Genomic DNA, 14,939 nt, shown 5'->3' with positions numbered 1-14,939 from the left:
ATCCTGTCTGCAGCGCTAAAGGGTTACCGTGCAGTGCCCTCTGGAATTAGTAACAGTAAAATTGCAATGCGCTCCCTGCACATGTCAACTTTACTGCAGTGAGGTGCATCAGGCCCTATATAATGTTCAACCAAACTATGTAATTTAGAGTATATTAAAAATCTTTTAAGCTTTAAGAGCAAAATAATAAAAAAGGTAACTTTTTATTTACAACTATCCTTTTTTAGTGTCTAACCCAATGAAACATCATATAGTTTTCTCCTACTTTAAATACCTTCATATTATCTGGCCCCTCGCTGGAAAAACTCCCATCTGTCGACCGAACATGTAGTAGCAAGAGTCCATAGGATTATGATATTTGAGCAAGTAATTGCTGTAGTTCGAAGACCATATGCTTCAATTCTCTAAGTCTAATGCTGGAGATACACGGTACGTTTCTGTACCGTGTATCGACCAGCTGATCCGGCCAGCTGATAATATTCAGCTGGCTCGATCAAGCAGCTCGACCCCACCCGATTCCCGCCTGCGGACAGTGGCAGGGAATCGAGTGCTGATAACGAAGCGCCGGTGGGGGCGAGCGGTAATCGATCTGCGCGGATGAACGGGGACACGGCTGGGGCCGATCCGGCGGCTAATCAAGCCGCCGGTCGACCCGTGTATCCCCAGCATTAGACATGGGATGGGTGACTCACGCGGACAGCCTTGGTCTCCAATATCTTTTTTTTATATGTAGCTCTACTTCTACCATGTATAAGTTTATCAATATAAGGTTTAGTGGGTTCCCTTGTACTTTTACCACTTTACCCCAAAGCGGTTTTTACCCTAACGGACAAGATCGATTTTCACCTTTCAGTGCTCATCCCGCTCATTTGCCAATAGCTTAATCACTACTAAATCACAATGAAAATTATCTATATCTTGTTTTTTTAACCACCAATTGGGCTTTTGGGGGTTGATATTGGTTTTCAGTAATTACTTTTTCTATGTATTTTAAAGGGAAAAACAATGAAAAATTGAAAAAATACACTATTTCTACAATTTTACCACCTATAGTTTTAATAAAAAAACATCTCCTATACATAAAACCCACACATTTTATCTGCCTATTTGTTCTGGTTATCACAAGATTTTAATTATGTCTCTAGTGCAAAGTATAGTGACAATATATTATTTGGAAATAAAGGTGTATTTTTTCTATGGTGTTTTTTTTTTTCCACTATTTTCACATGCACGGGAATGCACGTGCAGGAGCGCACACGCGCACAGCGGCAGCAGCACTGTTTGACTTATAAAAACGTCCTGGAGCCGTTAAGAGGCTCTAGCAGGAAATTGTATAAGTCTGCTTGTCATTAAGTGGTTAAGTCATGCAACATATTTTCTCCTTTTTAGATGCAGCTGATTGATATTTTTTTCTTTCATGTTTTTGTCTTTTTTCTTTGCATATTTCTATTCTGTCTTTCCTATGTTCTGATATGATCACTCTAACCCCCTGTGTGGTTGCTGTTATGATGCACCTTTTTGCATTTTTTTTCAATAAAAATCTTTTTACTTGTAAAGGATGAACTTGGCATTTCCCCTTTAACTCTACCTTGTAGTTCTTTGGCTCAACCACCAACCGGTAACACTCAGGAACTGCATTCGCTTTACATTCTCTTTGATTGGCTAGTCTGTCTCTGGGACTGTTGGTATATCTTCACTCATGGTTACCTATGATAGACTATCATACGATGGGCTTCTATTTCGCTAGGTTTTTGAACAAGTTTAAGGGTACAATATAGGCACCTCCAATGCATCCAGAGTGGCACTCCGAAATACTTGTTGTTATGACAAAACCGAGATATACCATATTTTTCAGACTATAAGATGCTCCTAGGTTTAGAGGACAAACACCAGGGGAAAAATTATATACTAAACCTGGTGCATCCATGGTGAAAAGACATCTTGTGGATTATGCCCCCCTTTGTACCTCTTGTGTCTCCCTGTGTCCTCCTCTGTCCCCCATGTGTCCGCCTCTGTGACCTCCTCTGACCCTTTGTGTTGCCCTGTGTCCTCCTTTGCACGGGTACCGTACAGGGAGTCCCCGACATTGCAGTGGGTTGGAGGTTTGTATTGGCAGGTGTTCACAAGTTAGGAACTCCCTGCATGTGGACTATAAGACACAGTGACTTTTTTCTACCACTTTTGGGGGAGAAAAAGTGAGTCTTCTAGTCCAAAAAATACAGTAATATTTAAATTTTAAAACAAACAAAAATAACTTGACATTATAATAACCAAACACCATACTTCTTTCACGGGAATATGATAGACAAACCTCATTGGCTGTTCTGAGCATCCCTTTCCTGGATAGGATAACCATACCGTCATTTCTACGCACGGCTTTGCTGATAACATTGTAGGTCAGGTTTCTAGCTATTTGTTATGCAGAAGTAAAATTATCCATTACTAAATCCTATCACGATGATTACTTAATAGGCATGTATGTAGACTTGCAGCAGGAAGTGCGATTGGTGCACAGAAATTCCACTGCCAGCTTCCTCTCAACTCGCAGGGGTGATGACAAATCAATGCAAATGGCTGCTGCCAGCATTAACCATACTGTTAAAGTGGGGGAACTGTGAAATTTTTCATAAAGGATCATTACTTAGGACTTGGGGCAGGTAGAGGATATGTGCGATGAGAGTTAGGATTTGAGTACAGTATATTATGCTAGATTATAAATTTGTTTTGATGTACGAACTAAAGGTCGTCAATATCAGGCAAGAATGCGCCTCCCCCCCGCCCCCCCCCCAAAAAAAAGAAAAATAAATCTAGTACTAACAGCTCTATTTCCACCTTACAAGTAAAGGTTTAAGTACCTACTGGATAGATATAGTCCACTGCCTCACTTCCTGTTTGGTTTGGAAGAGAAGTAGATTCTCCAAGAAGGCAGCAAATCTACATGGGATTGAAAACTAAAATAAGTCTTTGGGCTGGAGATAAAGCTCTAGTTGTCAGTTCCACTCTTCCATAGGTGACACCAAAAAAGTTAGCAGAAAACTTGGTTAGCTAGCTCTTACTACACGTGAAATTAAGAAACCACCTACTTGTTCTATATTATAGTGTTCCAAAGAATAAGGGTCGATGGGGCTCAGCGTGCTGTATCGGCAACGTCCACTTGCTAGAGGAGATGAGATTGTCCTCACTGGTGCCTCTCTCTTCTGCGACGAGTTTGAAGAACTGTCTGTGCCGGTCTGAAAACAGAAACAAAGAGCGGCTTCTTATCAAGGTGCCACAAACTTAAACTGGAACCACTTCACAGAGCACTGTAATTTGAACAAATTAGACCTAGAGGATTGCTTTGAAGTTAGGGCCAGGGATGTGCGGAAGGTCAACAGCGATAATAGCTAGGTGCCTTTTGTAACAATCACCTCTCTTTGAAATCACAGTTATTAAAATTACTGACTTATCGTACAGTATTCCCTTGCTGCTTCATAGTCTATGATCAAGAGGCAGGAAAAACAGCCACCTAGTGATTGTTGTTTGAAGCAGAATGTACGCGGCACAATAGGTAGAAACAATGTAGGTGCAGTTTTACATTACAAAAGAACATCTGGATCTAGAACATAGGTTCTCAACATGTGGTCTGTGCACCACTGGGGTATCCTGATGAATTCAGGTTATCTGCACGCATACCTATCATTAAGCCGCTGGGAAATTTGGGTGCTGGGTGAAGCCAAAAAATGGCTCACCCTGCTCCTGCAAAAGTCACTGGGGCATTAAATACTATTCCCCCCCCAAGGCCGCAATGGACTCGGGGTAAGATGTAATTGGGCTTCCAGCTGTTGCTGGTGGCTGAGTTGCGCTGTTTTTAAAGTAATTTGGTCTCCGTCTCATCCGTCTTACTGAGTGCCGCTTTAGCTGTAATTCCTATTATGGCCTATGGCGGCACCGGCAAAATTTCCAGCACTGTTTTCCTTTGCTTCGACCTGCACTTTGCTGTCTTTTCATTATAAGTTTTGGAAAGCATTTATACTCAATGGATCTACTGCTATACAATCCTTGTGAAAAAGGTACTGGAAATAAAGTTACTCGCCTCAAGGGGTATTTGGGAAACAATGTAAAAGCATTTGTTCAGGGCTATGGAGTCGGGGGCCCAGCAGTCAAAGCAATTTTTGGGTACCTGGAGTTGGTGGTTTCATAAATTGAGGAGTCAGATGATTTTTGTACTGACTCTACAGCCCTACCATTGTTTACCAAATACCCCTTGGTTCATACCGTATTAGTGTCAAGAAACTAGGATCTACGGTAGGGTAGATTATTCCCATGTAAATAAGTTCTCTTCTTGTTTGTGTGGGCTTTTTCCGAACACGGATTTACACCTACATCCCAAAAACAGTGATAAGGTTTCCCCACAGCTGGCATTGCCAATAATTCAGTTTTATGTGAACAAGGAAGATCTCCCATGATGCACCACCACGGAAAATGCAAACCACCCCTTTGTGTTCCTAGAAACACACCTAGAAGCACTGGTGTGCAAAGTCCAAGCACTGGTGTGGAAAGTCTGTCTATAGCTTGTACATTTCACAGAGCCATGCTAATCCAATATGCATACAGTTGTCTCAGAGTGATTGCTACTCACCGCTGCAAGGCATGGATTAATATGGCTCTTTGAGGTAGGGCTCCGACTGAGTAGTATGATATACCCAGCTTTTAGCGGCACAAAGGGGTGCATCATGGGAAATTTTTCTTGCACACCTAAAACTAAATTATTGTAAATACATTCTGTTTCCTCGAATCTGAATCCAAAAAGTTTCTGGAATCTTTCAAATTTGGATTCTAACACATTTTGTACATCAGAATTCTCAATCGAGAGTGGTGGATTTTTCTGATCAATTTTTATAAAAACTGAATGGTGTAGGGTAGATTGTCATTTTATTAATGTATAGTCCCAAGTAATTTTTTTCTGAGCTTTCAATCTTTTTCATAATTGGGGTATAACTGAACAAGATGGTCATTGGTCAGATTTTTTTTTTTTTACACGTTACAATCAATCAGAAGAATTGATATTAATTCTTGAATTGAATTTTTTTTTTAAATTGTATGGTGCGTGGCCACCTTTACATGGATCACACTATTATGTACAGGATTTGTTTCGATTTGAGAAAATGGAGGATTCAAATTCAAGGAAATTTGGGATTTGTCCCATCTCTAGTAAAGGGGCATATGGTCCCTTTCAACCCCTTACAATACACAAGTGGGTCTGGGTCACCAAGAGCTATGAGGATACTCTGAACTCCATGAAAAAAAGAACATTTCCAATGTGAATAATCTCAATATTATATAAATACTGATTAAATATGGTCTAGTAACTACAGAGCTTCTCTCTAATTCCTATTCAATATTTATAAAAGAAATAGTTTCTCTGTAAATAATCTGGAAAGGGAAGTAGGAGTTCTTGGTTGGAGTCTAAACTCCTATTCATGTTCTTTGAAGTAACGTTTAAGGGTCACATGACTGCAGGGTGAAGGCTACTCCTGAAATCACAACAAGCAGAATGGCCCAACTATCATCTGTAATCCCCCACATACTTGACCCCCATTTGAAGTACAGAGGCATTTCGGCAATCTGAAAATTAGCTCTAATGAGCTTCAAGATACCCAGCCATCTAGAATATGTCGACATTCCAGCCTTTTAACACAAAGCAGGGAGAGCCTGGGCACACATTTGTGGTCTGTGAAACATGAATCACAGCCCTGCATCGCTCTCCTCCATGGAGAAACACAATCATTTATAGGAACATCTGAGGCCGAGGCCACCAGCAGAGAGACCAGGAAACACCCCTCTCCCCCTCCTGCTGCTGCACACAAAGATAGCTGTGGTCCTGGTAAACAAGGAATGGTATTATCTTAAATAACCTGGATGAGCCAATAAGTCGTTTTCACTGGAAGAATTCCTAGGCCAGGACGTAACAATAATAAAGAACAGCACTGTGTCAAAAACAACTTGGCGAAATCTTCATGTCGTATATTCCCAACATGCCTGCAGCCTGCTGTACTTCATGCACATATTGAAGGGGGGGATGGGAGATACTTCCTGTTTATAAGTATACTACTCCATCGTCTGTGATTAGCTCCGGGAACAAAGGATGTGCCTATTTCGTGTGAGCACACAACCATGTTTTATAACTGCTCAATTGAGATACACAACCCAGAACAAAGCTATGCTCAAACTGTGGCTGTGAAACCGTAGTGCGAGCTAAACTTTATATGAACCCATCTCTGCCATGTTCTGTGTATTTAAATAATACTTTATGGGTGCGCAGTGTTGGCCAGACCTGCAGAATCTCCTGTCTCCTGTGTTTTTAAGTGGATTGCCATCTTTCCTTTTAATGAAAATTACTTACAGATGCTCCCTAGCAAAAAGTCAGCTGCTATAGACAGTAAAGGGTTATTTCTGCCTCTGCAGGCCCCCCCCCCCCCCGGCGAAGCAGCGGTGATCGCATAGTACACACAGCTAGCAAAGTGCTAGCTGCGTGTACCAAAACATTTTTTTGCAAATCGGCCCACCAGTGCCTGAGCGGGGCCCTGCGGTGGCACAGGAGGTTAAGCACCAGTATTCTGCTCAGTCGGGCCCAATCTGACTGAGTGACGTCAGCAGGGGGTCTTCTGCTCTTGCTCAGATGGGCCCTGCTGACGTCACTCAGACGAATACCAGAGCAGATTGCGGCTTAACGGAGGCACTCAGGAAGGCGGCAAGGGACGCATACCTGCTTATGGGGCTGGAGGAAGCCCTGGGTAAGTTAAAAAAATCTTTAATTAGCTGGTCTCTGGTACACTTTAAGGCTTGTACACATGTACAACTTTTCCGCTCAACTATCGTCCGAACTTGGTCTGTTGGACGATAGTTGGGTATGTGAACGCGTGACAAACGACTAGACGAGCAACTGATAACAGGTGGTTTGCCCGATCCAATAGGCAGTTGAACCAGAGCTGTGGAGTCGGAGTAATGTTTGGGCACCTGGGGCCATATGCAATTAACTTTTTCTCCTGAGTTTTAATCTAGATCATCCTTTTTCATCTTTGATTTAGAATAACTTTTCAGTCCTTGGAATGGAAAAATTACCAAAGAGTAGATCAAAAAGTACTGCAAAAAATTACTGAGTATTGTTGTGTGCTTGTTGGTAATTTAAAAGGCATTTTATTGACAACTTTAAAAATATCACCTAGGAGAAAAAGTTAAATTGCATATGGGCCCTAGAGTAAGAGTCGGTGGTAGGATGATTTTTGCACTAACTCCACAGCCCTGGTAAGTATTAGACTAAGGAGGGGGGAGTCAAAGAGTCAGAGCTATTTTGAGTACCTGGAGATGGTGGTTTCATAAACTGATGAGTCGGAGTCCGATGATTTTTGTACGGACTCCATAGCCCTGGGTTCAACTCCCACGACTGTTTGACTAATATCGTGCACTTGTCTACGTTTGTACAAGTAGTTTGAACTGAATGCAGCCATATCGTGCAGGTCATTGTTCTCTTGCGTGCGCAGTATGCACATGAGTTGCTCATTCAGTTGATTGGTGTACTGAAAACACGCTTGGTCCTGCGGTTAGTCATGTCGCCAGGTTGATAGCAAGGAAAAGTTGCACGTGTGTATGAGCCATCATCTCACCTTGTGTGAAACAATGGCAATTAGTCTTCAAATACTCATAACAGTTGATACCCATTTCTCTTTATCAGCAGCTGGCAAGAGTATCTGCTTGTGCCCACGGACGTATAAGGATTAGATGACAACATCCTCATTACTTTACACACCTTTAATTTTGTACTAGAGTCCCTTAACATAAACAGAAAAGTTTCAACAGCGCCATTAAAAAAAAAAGAAAAAAAGAAATGCCAGTGCTGCAGAAGTGGAAAGACTGGATTACATGGCCCAGTCACATCACTGAAGCCTGGAATGCCGCTCTGAGCTCGATGAAAACAAAGCTGTGGTGGTTTCTTCAAGCTGTTAGGCCGAGGCATTTCCCACACTGTAAGCAGAGCTGGTATTTTAAGGTCTGCCAGTGGTCACTTATAGACAGTTGAGATCACCACCCTGTATTTTCACTTGCGGCAGACCTTAAAATAGAAGGCAACAGCTGATGCAACTGAAGTACTTAAAATACACTCGGTACTACAGTTTTAAATCGGAGGAAATAGTTTAACTGAACAATGCCAAGTAGAACGAGAGATATTTTTACAGAGTTGAATACTTGTGAAACAGATTTATCTCACTGGTGTCCTGGGAATACCAGGCAAACCACAAAAGGCATCATACGCTGATCGGCCAAAATATTAAAACTACCTGCCTAACAGTGTAAGGGACTTACTTTGTGCTGCCAAAACAGCTCTGCCCATTGAGACATTGACTCCACAACACCTCTGAAGGTGTCCTGTGTTATCTGACACCAAGATTTTGGCAGAAATTCAGCCTACATGGATTTAGTGCCAATTAAAGTTAGATACACCTGGAGATACTCGCTCTCTAGTTGCCCCAACCAGATTCGTCTTTCTGCCATCAACAGGGGTCTCTGATGATGGTAGAGAGCCGAAACGGTTAGAGCAACTAGTGAGCGAGCATCTCCAGGTATCAGACTTTTACTGGCAGTGAATACTGCATTAAGGCGATTGTATTTTGTCTGGGTCCATGATACAGGACCCACGATGTGAGTTTTTGTTTTAAAGGTAAGTAAGCAAAATAGGAAATCTGGACTTTCTTAGTGCTTCCTCCAGCCCCTGTAGCTCGCGAGGTCCTCCGGTGTCCTCCCAGTCCCTTCGTGGTCCCACTGGCGGCTCTGATAATCCGTCGACTTCGGCTGAAATCACGCGTGCACACCCCTGGCATGCACCCTGCGCGTCATCAAGCCTGTCGGCGTAAGAGTCCTGTGCATGCGCGGCTCTCTAAAGACTGAACTGTGTGTGCGCAGGACTTACAGCAACCGGAGTGCTGACGCGCTGGGGCACATACACTTCCTGGAGCCACCAGCAGTACCGCGGAAGGGACCCAGAGGACCTCGTGGAAGCCCCAGGTAAGTCCGGACTTCCCATTTTGCTTGCTGCTCAGGGTCCCGTTAACTTGCTTATGGCAGTTGTACCAATAAATGGCGTTCTAAGTTTTGGATGCTAACCAGTGTCTCACTCATATTTGGTTGCGGTATCACTATCTGTGTTGGAGCACTGGGTGTCTGCAGGTTTAACCATTTGATGACTGTCTAAAGTTTACGGCAAAGGAGGATTGAATCATCTGTTCAATCAGTGTAATAGAGGTCCTTGGCTGCAATAGTGATATTATATGAGCTTGGGAAGTAGATTGTATTGAAATGGTGCAAACAAAATTCCTTGGTTTCGCTTCATAAATGTTTTCCCCTGCAACAAAACTGCAGTTGTTGACTTGAGTTCATCAATGGAAGCTGCACACTTTCTGCAGGGAGACATTTTGAAAGCAGCTCTGAGAGATTCTGCAAACTGTAGCAAAGACAAAAGCTGGAAGAAAAATTCTGTCTGGAAGGTTTTCCAACATCCAGATGTCCCAGAGAACCGGAGAAGTCATATTATACAACTGGGGAGTTCAGCTTTGTCTTCCAGGCTGAAATGCACACATTGCTGGCTGAAACAATGATGCAATAAGCACACAAAGCACCATTCCAGACTCCAGTTCCTACAGCTCTCTACTCCCTCTCTGGCCATTGCAGCCTTACACAATGAGAAGCAGTTCTAATCTTCAGCGCTGTGCTAACAGGAAGTTGTCAATCATCTTTCTGTCACAGCGCCAGAATCCACTCTGTTCCAAAGCAATTGTACACAGTCTGCTCGCAGTGTCACCTTCAGAAATACAGAACCAGAATCTGATCCAAAGACCCGCCTCACACCACAAAGCTTTAACGGCTGAAGCCAAAGTACAGAAAACTATTTATTGCTCGCTCCTTCTCACTGGATTTGTTTGTTGCAAAGAATATATAATCACACATGCTTCATAAACGGATGCAGATCGACAGAAGATAAGTGTAGTGTTGTGATTTACACTTACATCAGTCCAAATCCCAATTCAGGAAAAATGCATGCCCCCCTTACTTTCTGCAGTACACGGGTACAGCATTACTTAGCCCCATTGATGGAATTTATGTTAAGCCCTTTTCATACCGGCCTGTCATCAGCTGCCCCCCTGCACCAGCCAAGTGCTTGTTAGTGCTGGTACCTGCGCTAGACAGATCCCCCCCCCCCCCTCCCCATGGAGACCAATTCCTGCACCAGCCAGGTGCTGGTCAGTGCTGGTACCTGCACTAGACAGGCATCCCCTCATGGAGTCAGATCAGACCATTGCTGCAGCCATGCCGCAGTCCTCTACTGCTCTAACACCACCGCGTGGTGAATTGCACCCAATCTGTACTGGTGGGAGGCAGACTGAACTGCTTGGCAAGCGTGTAGTTCAACTTCCAGTCTGAAAGACACCTTAAAGTGTAACGGAGATGGGAAATTAAAAAGAAAATATACATACCTAGGGCTTCCTCCAGCCCCCTCCAGGCTTATCACTCCCACGCCGTCCTCCTCTGCCTCCTTGTTGGTCTGCAACTGGCCCCAGTAATTTTTCCTGTGGAAGCAGGTGCAGTCCGTGTCTGCGCAGAACGCTCCCGGCGGCAGGAGCGCACGGGGGCCAATTGCAAAAGAACGAGGAGGCAAAGCAGGGTGACGTGGGAGCAATTAAGCCTGGAGGAGGCTGGAGCAGTGTATATTTTCTTTTTAATCGCCAATCTCAGGTTCTCTTTAATGGTGCTGAATAAACAATTACCAGCATTCTGCAGTCATGTGCCAAGGGGTGCAGGGAGAGAAGAGGTTAACCTGACAGAGGCAAGTTACATTTCCCCTTGCGTGGCATATAAACCACTAGTCTCTAGGGTTAGCCATTTGATCCGGGGCACCGGCCTGGAACCTGTTGCCATGGTGCCCCAGATCTATTATGGCCCCCTGTGCCCTGTCCTCTCTGGCTCCCCTCATCAGACCTCAGATCGCGGCGACTCCGCCCGCCTTCACTCCCTCTCACTCCTCAACCCCCCTCCCCCGCTGGTCCCCCGCTCATCTTCAAACAGCGGCAGCTTACCTCTGCCTGGAATCCAGCGTGGAGTGGAGACCAAAGCCGCAGACCTCTCTCTTCCTCCTGTGTTCCCCTAGTGACTGGCTTCAGCTAATGACGCTGATCGCATCATTAGCAGAAACCGAGCATCGGGGAAACAGCTGGAGGAAGAGAAAGGTCTGCGGACGCTGGATTCCAGGCAGAGGTAAGCTGCCGCTGTTTGTAGAGGTGCGAGGGGAGGAGGAGGGGACGAGCGGAGGAGAGTGCAGGCGGGCAGCCCCTCTGAAAGCCCCATACCTACCTACCTATACTGAAAGCCCCATACCTACCTATACTGAAAGCCCCATACCTACCTACCTATACTGAGGACCCCATACCTACCTACCTATACTGAGGGCCCCATACCTACCTACCTATACTGAAAGCCCCATACCTACCTACACTGAGGACCACCTACCTACCCTGAAAGCCCAATACCTACCTACCTATACTGAAAGCCCCATACCTATCTACCTATACCGAAAGCCCCCTACCTCCCACCTACCTACCTACCTATACTGAAAGCCCCATTACCTACCTACCTATACCGAGGACCCCATTACCTACCTACCTATACTGAGGACCACCTACCTACCTATACTGAAAGCCCCATACCTACCTATACAGAAAGCCCCATACCTACCTACCTATACTGAGGACCCCACACCTACCTACCTATACTGAGGACCCCATACTGAAAGCCCCATACCTACCTACCTATACTGAAGGCCCTATACTGAGGAACCTTATACCTTCCTATACTTAAGGCACCAAACCTACCTACCTAAACTGAAGACCCCTATACCTAGCTATCTATACTGAAGGCATCTATACCTAGCTACCTGTGCTGAAGCAAAGCCCCCGGGCCCAGCAAAGCCCCTGGGCCCCAAACAAGCAAAGCAAAGCCCCCAGCCCAGAAAAGCAAAGCCCCAGGGCCCTAGCCCAGCAAAGCAAAGCCCCCAGCAAAGCAAAGCCTCCGGGCTCCAGCCCAGCAAAGCGTACAGCCAAGCAAAGCTCCCAGCTCAGCAAAGCCCCGCAGCCCAGCAAAGCGTCCAAAAATGCCCTCACCCCAGTGAAGCCCACAGCAAATTGCCCAGCACAGCAAAGCCCCAGCACCCAGCAAAGCCAGGCCGGCACAGCATCACCACCAGCCAGGCAGCCAAGCATCACCGCCAGCTGAGTACAGTACACAGGCCAGCCAGCCGAAAACAAGACAGAAGCCAGGTGAGGGGCTAATTTATGTGAAATACTGCCTATCGAATATATTTAAGTTACACCAACGCTATGTTCATGTACTTTTGGCCCCACCTATGACCACGCCCACTTTCTGTGGCATGGCCACGCCAAACAATCTTTTCCTCTTGGTGCCCAGGGGTGCCATGGATCTCCCAGGAACCTAGAAACGCCCCTGGGGTTAGCTGAGGTTAAGCAGGACTTTGCAAAATCATTTTATATAGAATAAATATTTGATGAGTAGAGAAAGAAGGAAGACAGGGCTTTCTGCTCTCCCCTCTGCTACTGTATGAAAAAGCAACTTACAGCAGTCCCAGTAACTGTCCTAAGCTACGAGCTCAAGTTTGTAAAAAAAAAAAAAAAAAAAAAAAGAGAAAATTCCAAATATACAGTTATGTGATTAAGCATCCCAAAAAACATTGCATCAACATACCAAGTGGCTGCTTACAAAAATGTTCCCATCTCATTAGAGTCATTTCCTTTTTAGGCAGCAAATGACACAACTGCAGAGCTTTTTCCACCATTAAAATATCTCTGCATGCGACTGCAAGCCTAGCTAATGCTCATAGGCACACTCCGGATCAGCCTGTTAACACTTACACAGCTTGGATGCTGCAAGCAATGCTCAGAACTTGTATATACACACATTCATGTGGATAAGTGTAAGTTCATGCATCTCTAGATCCAGTTGCCCTACATTTGTTACTTGAAACAGGTAGCAGACAAAATTGGATGCAACAAAGCTAGAAATTATTTTCTATGGGTCGGTTTACATCTATCCATTTTTCATGTGTCCGTATTGCCTGTTGCATTTCTACAATGGTAGAAGCACAAGATATTGAAGCAATATTATAATAAAAGCAGTAAAAATAGAAGAGGTCTCTTACCTCCAGAGAAGACTCACAGTGGTGGAAAAAAGGAGTAACGAACAAAAACGCTTATACTGTAGACAACGCGTTTCATGGGGCACAGCCCGCTTCCTCAGGTCAATAAAAGAGATTACCTTAAGTTCCAGCCGTGCAGAGCGGGGGCGCATAGATTTCTACAATGGACAACGCTACCAGCTTTTTTAATCACACAGTAGTGATAAAGGAGCTTTGAAAACACACACACACAAAAAAAGTGTGTGTGTATATATATATATATATATATATATATATATATATATATATATATATATATATATATATATATATATATATACATATATACACATATATACTGTATATATTATACACACACACACATCTTTCTTTCTCTGTAGTGTTTTTACGTCTGTGTATTTCTACTTTTTTTTTTTTTTTGTATGACATCTTCTGTATATTTTTTATCTTCAACACTTCCATCAGTAATCTTTGTTTTACCTTTTTTACTAAAATCTTATTTGAAGAGCCACTCGCAGCACCGCTACTGAAGCTCCACAGGAAACCAGGATCATTAGGGAGCCTTGCCCAAATACTCCTTACTGTTTTACGTACTGGCTTGAGTCGGGATTTGAACCCTGGTCAAACTCAAAACCTACGTCAAAGGCCTTACCAGTATGCTATCCAGTAAGGCTAAAACATATTTAATTACGGTATTGTTTAAGGTTCACAGTAACTATGTAAACACCGTACACAACCAAATAAAAGCCGCCTTTTACACTTGTAAGTATATAGCTGGTTACAATGGAGAGACGGTCTTATATGCTTTAATTGCAATTCACTATTACAAGTCTAAATAAAAATCTTAACTTCACAGCTGCAAGAGCTTTCAGAACCCGCACATTCTACATTCTGCCCTACTACAGGATAACCATTCCAGTCTTGTAAGAAACGCTGAGAGCTCTATAGGAATCTCATGTGTGTTTTTCATTTTACATCCAGCTCATGCTTTAATCTACCTATTATAGTCTATGTCCACGGTAAGGTCACTATCAAAAGGCTGCACCAGCTGGAGGCGGAAAATGTAGATGGGAATCACACACAAAAATGCTGCAGAAAACAGGATGTTTTGGAAGAGAGTAAAAAGAAACAAAAGACAATTAACATAAGTGTAGCCTGCGGCTGCAGCAAAATGTGGCTTCCATCTGAAGGAAAAGAAAATGGCAAGCAGCTCAAGTCATGTTTCCATCTGAAGTCAGTTGGGACGGAGGTGCTGGGTCTTAAAGGGTCACTCTTCAACAGGCACTTCATATGTCTAAGACAAGTTTCTTGCACTTACTGTAGCATAAACATCTATATAGCACTGCAAAAGTAATTGTGGCTTTGAAGGTAAAACACCACACTTTGATTATGTCTAAACTGTGGCCACATGGTTATGCCTAAAGTAAGCTACTGATTCAGATGCATGCTGGGAGGTAACTTCACTGTTTACCAGATGGTGAGGTCCTCTCCCAAACATCCATCAGAGTTGACAGAATGATATTTCCATGAGTTCTTATCAGGGCTGGCTCACACTGTGAGCGATTGCACTCAGTTCACCCTATCAGGGTGTTCTCACTGCAGCGTTTTGACTTTGAGAAATCGAAAACGTGCTGCCTATACCATTTTTACAGCACGTTTTAAAAATCCCTTTTCTAAGCGTTTAGCGCTTTGTAGTGTGAACTAC

General features: G+C 43.8%; 1 protein-coding gene across 1 annotated transcript in view; it reads right to left on the bottom strand.

The window, feature by feature from the left end:
* Nucleotides 1-14,939, bottom strand: part of SPRED2 (sprouty related EVH1 domain containing 2) — a 149,674-nt gene that overhangs the window by 15,084 nt on the left and 119,651 nt on the right. Inside the window, exon 5 of the mRNA XM_068232324.1 lies at nucleotides 3,084-3,230. Coding sequence (XP_068088425.1) covers nucleotides 3,084-3,230 — 147 coding nt within the window. The remainder of the gene's footprint in view (nucleotides 1-3,083; nucleotides 3,231-14,939) is intronic.

This window comes from Hyperolius riggenbachi, chromosome 4 (assembly GCF_040937935.1).
Source record: "Hyperolius riggenbachi isolate aHypRig1 chromosome 4, aHypRig1.pri, whole genome shotgun sequence".
Lineage (NCBI taxonomy): Eukaryota > Metazoa > Chordata > Amphibia > Anura > Hyperoliidae > Hyperolius > Hyperolius riggenbachi.
The sequence above is the reverse complement of the archived record's forward strand: the minus strand, read 5'-3'. Positions and strand labels throughout refer to the sequence as shown.